Source organism: Pholcus phalangioides, unplaced genomic scaffold, assembly GCF_987345545.1.
Source record: "Pholcus phalangioides strain wild (caught in Gottingen) unplaced genomic scaffold, Ppha-v1.0 ptg000039l_1, whole genome shotgun sequence".
Lineage (NCBI taxonomy): Eukaryota > Metazoa > Arthropoda > Arachnida > Araneae > Pholcidae > Pholcus > Pholcus phalangioides.
In genome coordinates, this window is record NW_028301625.1 from 17,073,009 (window position 1) to 17,090,588 (window position 17,580).

Sequence of the window (17,580 nt, forward strand, 5' to 3'; positions counted from 1 at the left end):
CATAAAAGCGAAATCGAATTGATCATTTACGATTAATTAACGATGTCCCGCGGAGGCGGCGGGATCGTGTATGAATCAGTGTAAAGACCCTTGCATTATGAATGACGTAAATGAAATTTACACGCTATTTGGATAATTTTTCTATTGGAAGTATACGGATCAACGGATCACCAGTAATTTGCGGCGAAGGGACTTGAGGCATCACCCTGTGCAGGGCCGGTCTTTGACCTTGTGGCACCAGGTGCAAAAATGGTAGTTAGCGCCCCCCCCCCCCCAGGCGTGGATCCAGAGTGATGTGTCGGAGGAGGCAATTTTTGCTAGTCATTATTTTACCGTAAAATACGGGACAGATTCGTTCTACCATATTATCAGACTTGGTGTGGTGATCGTACAGATCGCCACCCCCTATTGGTTGGATATTAAGGGACAAAGAAAACGGGGGAAAAAGCTTTCTTCCTAAAATGTGATTATTGCTATTTAACTTGTAAACAAGAATATAAACCCAACTTGTTTGATTTAATTCAGAGATTTAAAAACATTAAAAAAAGCAAAACGTCACACATTTATGCAGGGTACTCATCACAAGGATATATCTTCTTCATATTTATTTTAATTGAATTTTATGGTAAAATACGTGTGTATATACATATATATATAGTGCACGGATCACGTATAGGCTAAATAAAGGTGGTTAAATGAAAGTGATATTTCCGTACGATTTCTTTCATATTTATAAAACTCATAAACTTCATTTGAAGTTATCCCTTTCAGACCCAGTACTAAGAAAAAGAAGGGGCAGGCAAACACCAGCTAAAGCACCAGGCCTGCAACTTGGGCACCCCCCCCCCGTCTGAGGCTACTTTGGCTGTGCTCCGAGCCGGATGGGGGGGGGGGGCGCTTGTAACTCCTTCTTTTTCTAAGCATAACCATTTCAAGGAGACTCCAAGAAAAAACTGTCCCCGAGAAAGCACTCTACCACCCTGGGAAAGGGGCAGGGCCGTCTTAAGAACATCACGGGCCCCCGGGCCAAATGGTTTTTCTGAGGCCCTACCTAGTAAATTCTAGAAAATTTTAACTATATCTCATTTTCGTGAGGCCCCTCTACTCTTGAGGCTCCCAGGCGGGCCCATGTGTTAATATGGCACTGGGAAAGGGTTGTTTGCTCTCTGTAGATTTTTTTAACTCCATGGAGTCCTATTAACCTACCATATTCTGCTTATAGCCCATGGATTATACGTAAAAAAAAAATTACGTTTAAATAAAAACAAAACGTCGGAAATGAGTTTCTTAGTGTGGATCAAACATGGGCGGAGGTACGGGGGGGGGGTGTCATTGCCCCCAACCGTCAAAGGTGGAGTCGTCTGATCTAATGTATATGTGTATGTATGAATTGCCCCTCCCAGCAATAATGACCGTGCCCCCCCCCCCCCCAGACGTTCAAATCTATCACCGCCTATGGGATCAAAACTACATGAAGAGTTCAACTTTGAAGCGGCTTTAGTGTGGAAACCACTGCACATGTTATCTACAACTTTTTTTTCTGAGAGAGGTTTCATTAGCTATAATTACGTTAAAAATTTAATTGCAAATTGCAAAAACATATATTTTTTAAATATTTCTAGATAGGGTAGATACCAGTACAAAAATTGGCATTTTCTCTACAAAACTGTGTTAAATAACCCCCCCCTCCTCCTTGAGAGAGATTTTATATTAATAAATGAAATTTTCTCATGTGGGTCATACGGGTTATATACCGCTGCGGACTATAGGCCTACATGGTGCCTTTTTTCCCTCATACTAGCGAAGTTTGCATCTGTGGATTATAAGCAGCAAAACTCGATAGGTTTTGTTTAATTCTTATTCAAGATTAACGTCGAGGACTGAGGAAAACAGAAAGAAATGACACCTTCAAAATGACTCTTTAAGATGATTAAAATTCTTACACCTTAGAAAGATTTTGATTGATAGAAAGGCAGATATCATTTTCCCACTTTTTTGCCCTTTCACCTCGGATTTGACGCCCCTCTTAGAGAGGGCACGAATAAGTTTTCCTAATTTTTTTTTTTTGCGTTTCCACTTCGGATATGACGCCCCTCCTAAAGCAAGCAGAAATCATTTTCTGTAATTTCTTTCACACTTTTACGTCGAATTTGACGCTCCTGCTAGAGGGGGCCATAAATATTTTCCCTAACTTTTTTTCGCCCTTTCTACCTCAGACTTGGCGCCCTTCCAATAGTGGCACAAATAATTTTTCCTAATTTTTTCGCCCTTTCACTTCGGATTTGACGCCCTTCTAGAGTTCTAGAGCACACCCAATGCTACCGAGCTGCCCCTGGTTGAACTAACAGGAAAGAGTGGCGAGTCGGGAGACTGACCAGAGATCGGGGGAGCCAAAGTGCATGGGTTTTCTCGTGTGAGCACATTTTTGTTTCTCCTCGTGTGACAGGCAGGAACTAGACTCAAGTACAGGATCCCTATTTAAAATGGTCAGCACAAATCATAGGTTTTAATTCATTCATTTTTTTTTATTGAGCGCCCCTTCTCATTTGGCCCCCGGTGCAATTGCACCGGTCGCACTGCCCTAAGACCGCCCCTGACCCTGTAGGCAACGTAAACGTGCTTGGAAAACTCAGGCGGCATCCGACAGGCCTGGATCAAGTACGGATGTGAATTACAATTTTTTATTTACATTGGTGACGTACCTAAACATAAGCTAAGATCCCTCAGCACAGCATTTTATAGCACGAAAAATTTCATTTAATGTTAATATTTACTACACACGATTGACATTTTCATGAAAATAACTGCGGAAGTGTCGACAGCCTATTCTTTTTTTTCCTGCACTATTAGCTAGTGTTCATATTAATACTGCTTGACTGTGTGTAAGTGTGATAGATTTAAGTGAATTCCTTAATCCGTAAATTCTGCCATGATTTGGTAAATATTTTTCGAACATCCTTCTTGTAAAAAAACTAAATGACAGGTATTTTTTGTGAGCAAATGTATCTTTTTTCTAAGAGTTACGCAATTGATATAATGTAGTTAGTGTTTTATTTTTTGTGCCCCGCTGAAGGGGACCATTGAAGTATAGACGTCGTCGTGATTATTCGATTAAGGTCTTGTAAAAGAGAGAAGAGAGTGTGTGTTTTTTTATTTACTTATTTCTCACAAAGGCCGTCACTTTTTCTCGAACCGAAACATTTCACCGTCTAGAGTGTTGGTCAAGTTTCTTTAACGTAGTTAGTGTGTCTGATAATTATCGTAAGATAAACAGTAGGCTGACGACTTTGGGTCCCTATTATGAGGATAGAACTTACTTACGAGGGCAGTAGACTATTTGTCTTGAGTTAATTCCCTATTAATGTTGCTTGGCGTATTAGTCACATTAACCTGTTGCTGCGAGATAAAAAGAAAATTCTACAGCACATATAAAGAGAATGAGTTCCATTCCATGGAACATTTCCTCACCGTATTTCAACGCAGGAATCTAACAGACACTCTTCGCAACTGTCGAAAGTACGTAATTTCGCTGTGGTGTGTTTTCGATATCAATATATTGAAAAATTAGCATGTCATTTTTTATATATACATGTATATTTAATATAAACCTTCTCTGTTCATAGTGAATTTTTTAGGCATTTAAGCTGGTGGATATTCGTTAAATAGTCGTTTCGGATCAGAGGAGTCCTCGGGAGTGTGCGACAGGTGCAGTCACACCGGGTCCCGCTGTTTTGGGGGCCCGACCTTATAGTATTATAAGTGGAAAAATATACATCTATCAAATACAGGGTGCGGTCAAAAAGTTCGGTGAATGGTCTCAGAAAATAAAGGAGAAACAGAAGAGATACAAACAAAATACCTTTATTGGCCTTCAAAGTAATCTCTATTAGTTACAATACACTTTTGACAACGGTTGTAGAGCTGCTGAAAACTCAGTAAAAGCTTTCTTTGGAATTACCCGAAGCAACGACGTCACTCTTGCTTGGATGTCCGGTGCGTCTACCAAGTATAGGCCTTGAGCAGGAGAAACAAAAAAGAAGTCTGGAGAGGCCTTGCTAATCCCCAATTTACCTGCAGGCAGCTGCTGATCATCCGCAAGCATCTGTCGCACTCTTTCGATGATCGTATTAGTGAAAGTATCCAAATAACGTGTAGAACCAACACCAGCTAAAGCAGGCTCTGCTTTGCTTAAAACTCTGCTTTAGCTGGTGTTGGTAGAACTCAGATACGTCGTTCACGTTGCAAAGGGTTGTATAGTTGTTAAATTTAAAAAAAACAACACTTTTTTATAAGGAAAACCCCAATTAGAAAGTTGTAAATATATCTTGAGGCCAACCAAAAAAATTCTACTTTTCTATCTGCAATATTCACACAGATATTTGAATTCAAAAGTCGGAGGAATGTTGTGAAAGAACAGCATAAATCAGGGAAAGAAGCGTTGTTCGTTAGTGTTCACGCTGTTTTTCCCAACTTTCCTCCGATTTTTGAATTCAAATATGTTTGCGAATATTGCACTTACAAACGTAAAAACTTTTACTGTTGGCCTCGGGAGAGACAGGGCAACAACTTTCTATTCGGTTTTTTGAAGGCAAAGTGTCCGTATAAAAAAGGTATTTGTTTTTTAAATTTAATAACTATACAACCCCTTGCAACATGAATGACGTATCTGAGTTCTACACGTTATTTGCATACTTTTTCTACTTGGAAGTATGCCTCGGATCAACGGTTGACCAGTAAAATGCGGCAAGGGAAATTCAATGTGCAATCACCAGGGAACCGGATGTTGATGACATTTGCATTTTTTTTTATTTTTCTGGTTTTTTTTTCACTGTTACGGCATTTTTTGATTTTTGGGGAATTTTTTGGCATTTTCACGATATTTTTTCACTTTTTAAATTTTTTGAAAGTGAAAAAGATTGAAAAAATTATACGAATACTGATTGCATCGAGCACTTATGAAAAAATAATTTCTTGGATAATAAAACAAAAGATATTTTTTGTCTTAATCATAGGCATTCACAGGATTTTTTCGGGGGATGTTTCATTTTTCTTTTTTTATTGCAAAAAAACCCGGTGTTCTTCACGGGCTTCTCAATCGTGAATTTCTTGTGAAAAACAAAAAATGAGAAGAATCGTCTCCGGCTCACAATTCGGAGCCCTGTCAGCCCCACCCTTGTGGGGGGGGGGCATAACGCCGGTGTTCCTAACCGATTCATGAATTACAACTTGTTCATTTGAAAAATTGTTTTTGATGACGTCTGAACGAGGGGAAAAAAACTCGAGAAAAATTTACGTATACGGATTTTGATGCTGTCAAAACTTTTTTTCGACATTCGAACATAACCGGTTTTTCAAGAGAACTTTGTGTTCTCATTTTGATGCAATTTTTTTACAATTTTTTGAGAAATTTTTTAGTCATTTTTCAAATTTTTTTATAGCAATGACATCCGTGCCTTGGCAATCACTAGAGCCCGGAAGTTTAGGCAAAATGCCATAAATGCCTTTTTTTGCATATTTTCAAACTTTTTGTTAAAAATACCTTTTTTGAGATTTTTCTGCCATAAATGCCTTATTTTAACATATTATTAAGTTTATTAATGAATTTCAAAGGCCATAATCAGTAGAACTTGGATATTTTAAATATTGAGAACAAAATTATTGCCCTTTTTAAAAATTTCCGACTCTCTCGGTACTATTTACCACATCAGAAATAACCTCCCCGCCCCCACACCTTTCAGTCCCATTTAAATACGAATAAGTGATCTGAGAGATCGGTGTTGACATGCATTAACTTTGCTTTGACCGGATGGTGTTAGACGTGAACGATTTTGTTTCAGTTGAACGCGGCCCGCGTTAGAAAAACGGGGGAAAATTAGAAATTTTTGCTTCTCCACATGCTTCACGTCTCGCTCAGACATTGGACTTCACTGTACGTGTATAGCTGACCAATGACTATCCCAAGATCCCAAGAGGTCATCAGTTGATATATAAAAGAAGTTGAATTTTTTTGCTACAATAGAACAAGGTAACTATGTTTCAACAATAGAAATGATGATTATTCCAAATAATACAACAAATAAACAAGAATTATTCGCGACTCGAAGGAGCCCCACAGACCATTTTCTCTACGGGCTTTGCGTCTGGTAACGGTGGCCCTATAATTAACCTAATCCTGAGGGTCTATTACCATTTTATTTTGGGTTTAAAATCAGTTTAACTTGGATAAAAATGCAGTTATTCTAACCATTTGTTCATCTAGTTGTGGACATTTATAATACCTTAGTTTTAGTTATTTTTTCTTTCTTTCAAAAATTATAAATGCCTTTTTATAGTGCCTATTTTAGGTATTTTTAGTGCCTTTTTGCTTGCCTATTCCGATCATTTTTAGTGCCTGAACTTCCAGGCTCTAGTAATCACCCTGTATTATATCTTCTCCATGCTAATTTTGGTGGATTTTTTTTTTTTTGCGGGGATTATTCCATGGATTTTATATTATTAATTATTTTATTAAATTATTAAATTGTTTTAATTAATTTAATTATTTTATTTCATGTGCTGTGTGATTAATTTTTTTTTCTATGATGGAAACGGCAAGAGGCATGAATATCATTGTTTCGATCGATTGTTACGTAATAAGTCTTGTTAAAGAAAAATGTTTCTTTTCTCTCGTTAAGTTTTTATTATTATTATTAATAGCACTTATCTAAATTTATTTCTGTAATATTTTATCAGATAGAAACGACGAATGAAAGTGAAAAAATTAGTTTTCAAAATAAAAAATAAAGATAATTAAGACATGGGACATGTAATCTTGCTGACTTGGGGTCTTCGTCAAGACTAGTTTGACACTTCTCTAAAGGTTACTCAGTGGACAGAATGATGGAATGTATAATCGAGCCAGAAGCCAAGGTCGAAATTAATATTTATTGATAATAAAATGAAAATTTATTTCCCGCCATTAAATGAATTTTATTTACTTCATTTCTACATTAACATTAGGGATGGTAGATAGCCTCAGCGTGAAATTTAAGAAATATTAATTTTTTTTAAATTTCAACCTTAAGTTTTGATTCTCTTAAATGACATTGCAATCACAAAACATTGTTTTGAACACAACCTGAGGTATTACGAGTTGCAAGATGTTCAATGTTTGCAATTGAATACTACGCAATTGAAGAAACATGATGTTCATGTTTTCTCCAGTTGCGCAGTTAGCCTGAATCGCTGAAGAATTTTCTCAATGGTCGTGAATTTTTGAACAAATGAACAACCTGTATTCCGTGAAAGAGGTTTTTAACTGAGTTATCGTGTTCATGTAAATTTTTAATATTTCTATTTCTTAAATGTATCAATTTTCAGTAAGGCTGGGATTACACTATAAAAGTTTCATAAAAGTTCATTTATAAAACTTGAAAAATGCAATCAATAAGGGCATCGGCTGCATTTGCTCGAATGTGACCGATAACATTATCCGTTAAATTGTTCAAGTTTTATAAAGGAGCTTTTATCAAACTTTTACAGTGTAATTCCGGCCTTATACATTGAAATCACTTGATAACGGATACCCTTGGAACCGAACATTCTGTCCGTTAAAGCAGAGTGTCCTTTAATACTTTACTACCTATTAAAGTAGTAAAATACATGAAAGCCTATTGATTTAATTCAAAAAAGTGCCTATTAACGGGAGGTGTCCGTTATGGGAGGTTCCACTGTATAGTCGCTTCTTATATACGTACCTCAAAAGTTAGGTTTTAGCTCTTGTGGCTAAAGGCAGGGATTAGATTATAAAACTTCGATAAAAGATTATTTACAAAACTTGAAATACAGCCAATGAGCTTGTTGGTTACATCTGCAACCAAAACGCTTATTGGTTGCATTTTCAAGTTTTACAAAAGAACTGTTATAAAACTTTTATGGTTTAATCCCGGCCTGGTTCAAAGTTACGGCCTACACAATAAATTTTTTTCCTGATGCTCTGACTTGCAGGGTTTCTTAGGCCGGGATTATAAAAGTTTTGTAAACGTGCTTTTATAAAACTTGAAAAATACAACCAATAAACAGATCGGTTGCATTTGCTCGAATGTAATCGATCAGCTTATTGGTTGTATTTTTCAAGTTTTATAAAATGGATTTTATCAAACTTTTATAGTGTAATCGCGGCCTTAGGCTGGTATTACACTATAAAACTTTGATAAAAATTCTTTTATAAAACTTGAAAAATGTAACCAATAAACACATCTGTTACATTCGAGCGAACTTAACTGATCCACCTATTGATTACATTTTTCAAGTTTTGTAAACGATCTTTTATAGTGTTTTACACTATAAAAGTTTCATAAAAGGTTATTTATAAAACATGAATAATTTAACCAATAAGGTTAGCGGTTACATTCGAGAAAATGCAACCGATAGCCTTATTGGTTGAATTTTTCAAGTTTTATAAATGAAATTTTATGAAACTTTTATAGTGTAATTACTAAGAATAATTTAGTAATTCTTATGAGAATTTTTCTGATGTGTTTATATTTAATTGAATCCTGTTAAAAAAAGATTAAATGTTTACAAAGTATAATGTCTGGTGTCACGTGATTTTTAAGTTCTCAAAGAAAACTTGAACGGTGAGTTAAATGCACAAAATTTGATTTTATTTCGATGTTATTTATTTATTTTAAGTCTTTGAACGAAAATTAATTGCGGTGTTTCTACGAAATTTTTCTTAATGTGGCTTATGTATCAACAGCATAATGTCTTATTAACCAGATACTCCGGTATTCCATTTCTGGTATGCAATTTTTAGTTGATTAGAAAATGTTATGATCCACTGTGAAATGCAACGATTAGATATGGTTTCAAAGTTTATGGATTCGTTAACACACTTCAGTAATTTGGTTCATTTCATACAGGTGTTGCAAATCTTTTAATATGGTTGCTAGAATCCTAATGCTAATGCTGCTTTCGGTTGCATCTTTGAAAGCTTTCAACGAAGAAGACGAAAGTCCATTGTCAAAGGTAAGAGCAGCCTATCTCAAAGATAATTTATTTGCATATCCGTGAATCTGATTCATTACGGATTGAAATAACGGGGGTAAAAACCCATAATATTAATGTACAAATACAAATACTAATACAACGCCACAACAGGCAAAATGCCCAACAAGGTGGCTGGCTGATAAAAAGATGCCCATAAAAATATGGATGTCATATATTTTAAAAATATAGCAACACAATTAAAAATGCAATTAACAAAAATTGTAAACAATATATACACATGATAAAATACTATACAATGCCCATAAAAAATACTTATGGTTGTCTTATTCTAAGAATGGATAGATTTTCGATTTACCCCAACATGTTTATCGTACTTCTTTTTAAACGTGTCAACTCGGTTACAATTTACTACCTCCGGGGGTAAGCTATTCCATTTATTAACAACCCTGTTAGAGAAAAATTCCCTGCGACACCACAACCCTGCATTGTCCCTCACCAATCGATACTGGTGTCCCCTTGTGACCTTGTAAAAGCAGTCGATTGGCGGTGTACCAAAAGTTCATGGTCCATCCTATCCATCCCATTGAAAATCCTGAACACCTCGATCATATCTCCTCGATACCTACGTTCATCCAATGTAAACATATTCAAAAAATGAAGTCTCTCTTCACAACTCGAGCCCTGTGTGCCAATAAGGACACGCGTAGCTCCTCTCTGCACAACTTCAACCAAGTCTATGTCTCTCTGTAGGTATAGTCTCCAAAACCTTACAGCATACTCCAGTCCAGGACGAACCAAGCCTCGAAAAAGCGGCAGAATGACTCCAGGAGAACGCGAAGAGACCCTTTTGAAAATGAGACCAAGCATTCTATTCGCCTTTTTGACCACCGCTGAACAATGTTCAGAAAACCTAAGTCGCTCGTCAATGAGAATTCCCAAATTGGTGACCCCAGTTGCATCCGGGACAGTGACACCATTCAACTCGCAAGAGAACCGTGGATTGTTCGAACCAAATTGAGCGACCATGCATTTATCAACGCCAAACGTCACGCTCCATTCATTTGCCCATGCTGCAATCCTGTTTAAGTTGGTCTGGAGAAACTCCCTATCGCCTTCATTCCCGACTACCCCCATTAGCTTCACATCATCTGCGAATTTGCTAGTAATCCCATCGATACCCTGATAGAGTTTATCGATAAAAAGTGAAAAAAGCATGGGGCCAAGGACACTTCCCCAAGGAACTCCACCCGTGACGTCTGTCCAACCAGAGAATTCCCCGTAAAAATTATTTTTTAAAATGAACGTTCAATTATTAAAATTCATTTCATGCTTCTCTAATTATTAAGTATAACCAATTCTCTGAAATATGTTGATAATGAATTTGATAGTGGATTTTTTTTTATTTTCTATTATCATTCATACATATCATATACATCTCGGAGAACAAATAAAATCACCAAGGGTTCTTACGATCCATACTGGTGATCATAGATGAAAAGATACAATTCATTTCATGCATGTACATAATTCACACAAATATATAAGTACAATTCATCATGTATGAATGAAATGGTTTTCATTAATATTGTTAGAATTTATCAGATATATGAAAATGACAATTTTTTTTTATAAGAAACGGATAAATAAATAATAAAAAGATTTCTCGGGTAAAATATTAATATTATTGTGACAAACAGGAGAGTCAGTTTTATAAAAATATATAATATCAGTCATTACAGTGTTATTTCAGAATTAGAGTTAAAAATAGGTGACAAATAAACAACAAGATGCCAAGTACGATATTTTAAATGGAAAGTATGATTTTTTTTAAACAATTTTTTGAAGGAATATTCATTTTTTTCATTTTGGATTTCGTTGGGTAGTCTATTGTATTACTTTGGGGCGGACTAAGTAAATGAATTTTTTACATAAAATATTTTTGTTCGGTTTAGGAATAACTAAAATTTGATTTGGTTTTCTGGGATTAATAACATCGCGTTTATTGCACTGAATTCGATTTTTGTGAACGGGTCATTCCATTTCAAATCACCCGGCAAAATGCCAAACTGGCACCCATAGTCTCAGATTTCAATGATTTTTTTTATTTGTTGCTTTTACTATCCTTATTAACCGTGTGAAATATTATTTGCATATCTCTAAAACTTTTTGAGAAAAAAAATGTTGAAATTTATCAAAAACTGATGCAGATGACTTTTCCGAGGCTCAATTTTTAAGCGGCATTGTTTGAGAAAATAAATCACAACTTTTTCAATTTTCAATATATTCAAGTGAAATTTTCACTAAAGTATTCACAAAAACATACAAAATATGAATAAAAATAATTCATATACTTACATTTGAAATTTACATGCAAAAAAATTATGTAAACTTTGTTTTTGTGGAATTTTTCGTTAGAAAAAGTACAATTTTTCAAACATATTTTTAGACCAGTGGCACAGCAGTTACCAAAACAACTTTTATTTTAAATTTCTCTTAAATATATGAAGCAAAATACTGGAGAAAAAAAATAATGGTTTTTTGACCGTTAATATGTTTATTCTGGCTCGCAACACAAAATTCATCGAAATAAGACTGGATCGTTCTGATTTCAAATCATTCAACTAGATACTGAAATGCAACCCATCATCCCGGATTCCAATTATTATTTTTTGTTTATTGCTTCTATTATGCTTGTTGACTATGCAAAATTTCATGTAAATATCTCAAAAACTTTTTGAGAAAAAATATGTTTTCTAACCTCACGAATGACGTCTCTTAGGCTAACCCCATTCAAGCAATATTATTTGTTAAAATATATCATAACTTTGCAGATTTTCAATACATTCAAATGAAATTTCCACTAAAATGCTCACAAAAAAAAATGTAGATTATTATTAGGAAAGAAAATTTAAACCTTTGCATTAAAAAATTAGATTGCAAAAAAATCGTTGAAATTTAATTTTTGATTCTTTTTATAATAAAAACACAATGGCTCACCTTTGCTTTTTCATTTACAAAAGCTCTCCTGCTTTTCGCACAGCATATTTAGTGACATTGAACTCTTCAGATTTTTTTCCTTGTTCCCCTTTCCTAAAGCAGGGGCCAGAGTTAAAATTTGCAGTTTTCCCCTTGTTGTGATGGTTAAATTGAGTCTTATTTCTAATTAACTTTATCAAAATAATCATATCATTTGCTTTCTGTTTAATATCTTCATTAAGTGTGTTTGAGATTCATTTTCTGGTAATTCTTCTTCAAAAACTTTACAAACCTTTGATTTTAAAGTGCTACAGGCAGATTCAACTTTTCTTTTGGAATTGTTTGACTTACACTGTGGAGCTACCCTATGAAGTTTAATTGGTGACTCTTCTATGTTCTGTAGAGATGAATTTATTTCTTCAAGTGGTTCTTGTTTAGTAATTGACATTTTTCCAAGTTACTTCTCTACATTACTATCACTGTTCATCTCTTCACAGTATTCAGTTTCTTCACCTAATTTACTACCTACCTTTACTTTACTTGCCTACTTTTCTATCATTGCTGAAAAATGTATAACAATATGTCTAAACACATGTCCAGAATGAAAGTCTCAAAAATCGTTCTTGCTTGGCTTGTCAGGAAATAGGAGACGTGTGTCTTTAAGCTACACTGCTGGCCACCCAAATTGCAATACCAAGAAAGACAAGAGATATCGCAACAATATTTATTTTGTAGATAACATGTTGACCAAGCATCAAATGATTAAATTTATAGACTTCTGTGAAGTGTGGTTCCTGCCAAAATCAGTAGCCAGAGTAGCCGCCATTGTTGGAGATCACCGCTGCCACACGCCTCGGCATTGATTCAAAGAGACTTTGGATGTGTTCTTGGGGTACAGCAGACCAAGCAGCTTCCACGCGATGCCAAAGTTGATCTGGTGTGGCAGCTGGGGATGTAATCTGGGTCAATCGTTGAGCAACCATGGACCACATGTTTTCTATCGGCGAAAGATCCGGAGAGCGAGCTGGCCAGGGAAGCAATTCAATCTGGCGATTGACGAAGAACCTTTGGACAATGCGTGCCACGTGTGGTCGCGCATTATCCTGTTGAAATATGGCTGTGGGCAAGCCCTGAAGGTAAGGAAGGACAACTGGCTCCAACACCTCGGAGATGTAGCGCTGGCTTTTTAAAGTACCGGCAATGCGTACTAGAGGAGTGCGAGAGTAATACCCGGTGCAGGACCAGTGTGGCGGTGCATAACGCAGCTGTTCAGCATCCTCTCTCCACGGTGTCTCCAGACTCGAATCCGACCATCGTGGTGTTGCAGACAGAAGCGTGACTCGTCAGTAAAGACAATTTCATTCCATTGTGCCGTGAACATCCTTCTTTCATCGCACCATTGGCGGCGGAGACGTCTGTGGTTCTGCGTCAAGGGTAGACGAAGCAATGGACGTCTTGCGGACAGACCACTCTGCTGTAAACGGCGTCGAATGGTACGCGCAGACACTGGATGATGCGGTACAGACTGAATGTGCTGTGCTATGGTTCGTGATGTGGCTGAGCGATCCGTCACTGCCATCACGTGAAGTGGTGCACTGAGGTGGATGCGATCGAACACGTCGGTCCGTCGTACTCTCCTGCATCCAACCATCACATATCCGCATTACAGTTGTTTGGTTTCGTCCAACACGACTACCGATTTCCCTGAAAGATAATCCACAATCTCGGTAGGCCACTATCCTTCCTCTGTCGAACTCGGACACTTGATCAAAAGATGATCGCTGTTTTCTACGAGGCATAATTGATCGTTTTTTTTTGAAAAAACCACAAGAAAAACACAATTGCCGTATTTCAAATCGTCGAAATCTCCAAGCCTTAAATAGCGCTTTGAAGTGGCGCCACAGGCGCGCGTGATGTGCGTCTGCGCTGAAATTCTAATCATTTGCATATCTCACCTCCGCTAATGCATGTCGTAAATTTCATATTATTTGCATGCTTCCTTCAGTGTGTTGCATTTACGGTGGCCAGCAGTGTAATTCTTTATGCAAAAATATATCAGATTGTAGAAGTTCGCCTTTGTTGCATCATAAGAAATATTTATAGATAAATTAAAAGTGAATTAAATTATTTGGAATTTGAACACTTCTAAGGATCTGAACATAAAGGTTTAATTTAAAAAAATTATTTTATTCACCAAAAACCTTTTTTTCACTAACTCCCATTTGACACATTACATTAACATTTCTAATTATTTCATGAATTCATTTAATCCTTGAATTTTAAAATTTGTTAATTGTTTTGAAGTATTGCATTAACTACTAATGAAACTTAATTTAGTGAATACTGTAATAAATGTATAAGCGTACATGAAAAATAAAATATAAATTTCTTTATCATTATATTCATGATTTCGTGATTTCATGAATCATTATATTAAGTCAAAATGTACAAATATAATTAATTTAATCATATAAGTACAATTGTGTTTTGTTACTCAAATGTATTAACTGTCAAAATAATGTTTACTTTTCTACAGTGTTCTTCTTAATATATTAATAGGATTAAATTTTAAAAAAATTGGAAATTCATGCTGTGCATCCAAAAAAAAAGTGTTTAAAAAATTGTGCTAAAAATAAAAAAATTAATAATTAATAAAAAAATTAAATTTAAATGACTTTTTTCCTCTAAGGTTTACAGTTTTTCTATTCATAATCTGCATTTTTTTGTGAGCATTTTAGTGGAAATTTCATTTGAATGTATTGAAAATCTGCAAAGTTATGATATATTTTAACAAATAATATTGCTTGAATGGGGTTAGCCTAAGAGACGTCATTCGTGAGGTTAGAAAACATATTTTTTCTCAAAAAGTTTTTGAGATATTTACATGAAATTTTGCATAGTCAACAAGCATAATAGAAGCAATAAACAAAAAATAATAATTGGAATCCGGGATGATGGGTTGCATTTCAGTATCTAGTTGAATGATTTGAAATCAGAACGATCCAGTCTTATTTCGATGAATTTTGTGTTGCGAGCCAGAATAAACATATTAACGGTCAAAAAACCATTATTTTTTTTCTCCAGTATTTTGCTTCATATATTTAAGAGAAATTTAAAATAAAAGTTGTTTTGGTAACTGCTGTGCCACTGGTCTAAAAATATGTTTGAAAAATTGTACTTTTTCTAACGAAAAATTCCACAAAAACAAAGTTTACATAATTTTTTTGCATGTAAATTTCAAATGTAAGTATATGAATTATTTTTATTCATATTTTGTATGTTTTTGTGAATACTTTAGTGAAAATTTCACTTGAATATATTGAAAATTGAAAAAGTTGTGATTTATTTTCTCAAACAATGCCGCTTAAAAATCGAGCCTCGGAAAAGTCATCTGCATCAGTTTTTGATAAATTTCAACATTTTTTTTCTCAAAAAGTTTTAGAGATATGCAAATAATATTTCACACGGTTAATAAGGATGGTAAATGCAACAAATAAAAAAAAAATTATGGAAATCTGAGACTATGGGTGTCATGGCTGGGTGATTTGACATGGAATGTCCCGAACGGCAAAACAGATTTTATAAAAACACAAATGTGTCTGATGGATATGATTTTAAGGTTTATGTAGTTGGCCAAAGTTATACTTCCATTAAAATTAGATAAACTTTTGATAAATTTATTTTGCATTCGTATAACTTCGTTAATGTTAGTGATATAGGTTGGTGATATGGCCTCCTCCCCAATCTCTGAGGCCATAATTGGCGAATTAAAAAGAATGTGTATATGCCGTCAAACTCAGTTAATTCTTTCAGCGGCAATCCTGAGATACATCGTCAAACTTGATCTTATTTATTTCAGCCACCCCGAAATATCTCGTCTTCTAAAAACGCGCGTTGAAGTTGTTTATACTGTAAAACGTGTTTTTTCCATCTCTCCCCCCCCCTTCTAATCAATCAACTGCCAGTGGGCGAAGTGGGCGAAGAAAAAGAGAGAAATAAATATATGCTTTCTCAGTATAAATAATAGAAAAATACTTTTTTCCAAAAAAAAAAGTATTTCTCTTCCTAGAAAACAACACACATCATGGCAGGTGTTTTTGTATCATAGTAGGTTAAATAAAAGCGATGGGGGAAGTGTTTTTTTGTTGGGAGGGGGAGAAAGCAGTTATCAGTTCGCAATCGGAAAAAAAATCGTCTTGAAAATAAGTGGCAAATAAGTTATCTAGCTATAGATGGCGTTGGGATGGCGATACTCCTCTAGTTATAGGATGTGTTGATTTTCCACGTCTAAAGAAAAAGCAAAAAATGTGTTTGTTATCTCTTTCAGGTTGATAAAGAAGAAGCACAGTCTTTCAATGAACTTCTTTTGCATCAAGCGATCGATCCCATTCCTTTGCAAAACCATCATCTCCATGGTCTGATTTACGGAACGATTCATCCAAAGCGCACCGATGGAGTTGATGATGTTCCACCCGGTTTCATTGGAGTTCGGGGAAGACGAGGCATGATCAGAATTCCTTCAAGAGATTCCTACAAAAAACATATAATCGGAAATAGAAATTATCACAGCATACCCAAAAACATTTTCAGTCGATATTCACCACTTGCTGAAACGATCGAAAATTCAGAAGAATCTGCCAATCCACACAGCCGTGCATATTAATTATAGTCAACGTATGTGAATGGTGGAGTGCATGCCAAAATCACTCAAATCAAAAACTGCTTTTCTGTTGATCTCTGCATAGTGAAGTGTGCGTGTGTGTGTGTTAAGTGTATTAAAACATTTTGACTGGAATCCATTTATTGATTGTTTATAATTTAGTAGTCTTTCAGTTTATAAATCACCCATATACAGGGTGTCCGGGCTAAAAGTATTCAAAAGTTATGTCGAAAAGTGAGAGAAGCAGCCAAGGATAGTTTTACTGAGTAAAACTTAAATCCCTTTCAGCTCAAATAACTTTGCAAAAAATATTCCTCTTCCTGGAAAACCACACACATCATGGCAGGTGTTTTTGTATCACAGTGAGTTAAATAAAAGCGATGGGGGAGTATTTTTTGGTTGGGGGGGGGGGAAAGAAAGCAGCTATCAGCTCGTAATCGGAAAAAAATCATCTTGAAAATAAGTGGCAAATAAGTTATCTGATATAATAATCGTTGGTTATAGAAACATACTTTCAACTAGAAAAAGTATTCAAATAACATACCAATTTTAAATATGCAATGTATTTTACCACGTACATGTGTTTTATCTGTACATGTGCCGAGATAATAAATTTAATTTTCTATACGATCCCCCGTCCACCAACTTCTAACTGAAACGTTGTTGTCCGGTCTCTGCTGACCCCAACAAAAAAAAGGTCACGTTTCTAAGTTCAATATAAGCTGAAATATTCAAATTCAGAAATTGCTAAAAATGAGAGTAAGAACTGAGCATGAAGCGTTGAACAAGCTCGTCCGTTATTATATGCTGCTCTTTCCCTGATTTTCAGCGATTTTTGAATTCAAATATCGCAGCTAATATTGCACTTAGAAACATGGAACTTTTTTTGCTGGTCAAATTAGGGCAATACCTTTTCATTGGAAATTACTGGGTGGACAGGGAGACTCATGAGC

The 17,580-nt window shown here is 35.4% G+C and overlaps 1 protein-coding gene across 1 annotated transcript; it reads left to right on the forward strand.

Moving 5' to 3' along the window:
- Window positions 1-3,443: 3,443 nt before the first annotated feature.
- On the forward strand, window positions 3,444-16,751 carry LOC149065634 (uncharacterized). Its single transcript, XM_089253999.1, has 3 exons — window positions 3,444-3,516; window positions 8,904-9,009; window positions 16,295-16,751. The coding sequence occupies exons 1-3, from the start codon at window positions 3,452-3,454 to the stop codon at window positions 16,628-16,630; spliced, it is 507 nt and encodes a 168-aa protein (XP_089110125.1). The 5' UTR covers window positions 3,444-3,451; the 3' UTR covers window positions 16,631-16,751.
- Window positions 16,752-17,580: the final 829 nt, after the last annotated feature.

Excerpts from the sequence above, each read along its gene's own strand:
- LOC149065634 (XM_089253999.1), top strand. The coding sequence starts at position 3,452 with ATGGAACATTTCCTCACCGTATTTCAACGCAGGAATCTAACAGACACT. Across the intron at positions 3,517-8,903 it reads ACTCTTCGCAACTGTCGAAA|GTGTTGCAAATCTTTTAATA; the intron begins GTACGTAATTTC and ends CATTTCATACAG. Across the intron at positions 9,010-16,294 it reads ACGAAAGTCCATTGTCAAAG|GTTGATAAAGAAGAAGCACA; the intron begins GTAAGAGCAGCC and ends TATCTCTTTCAG.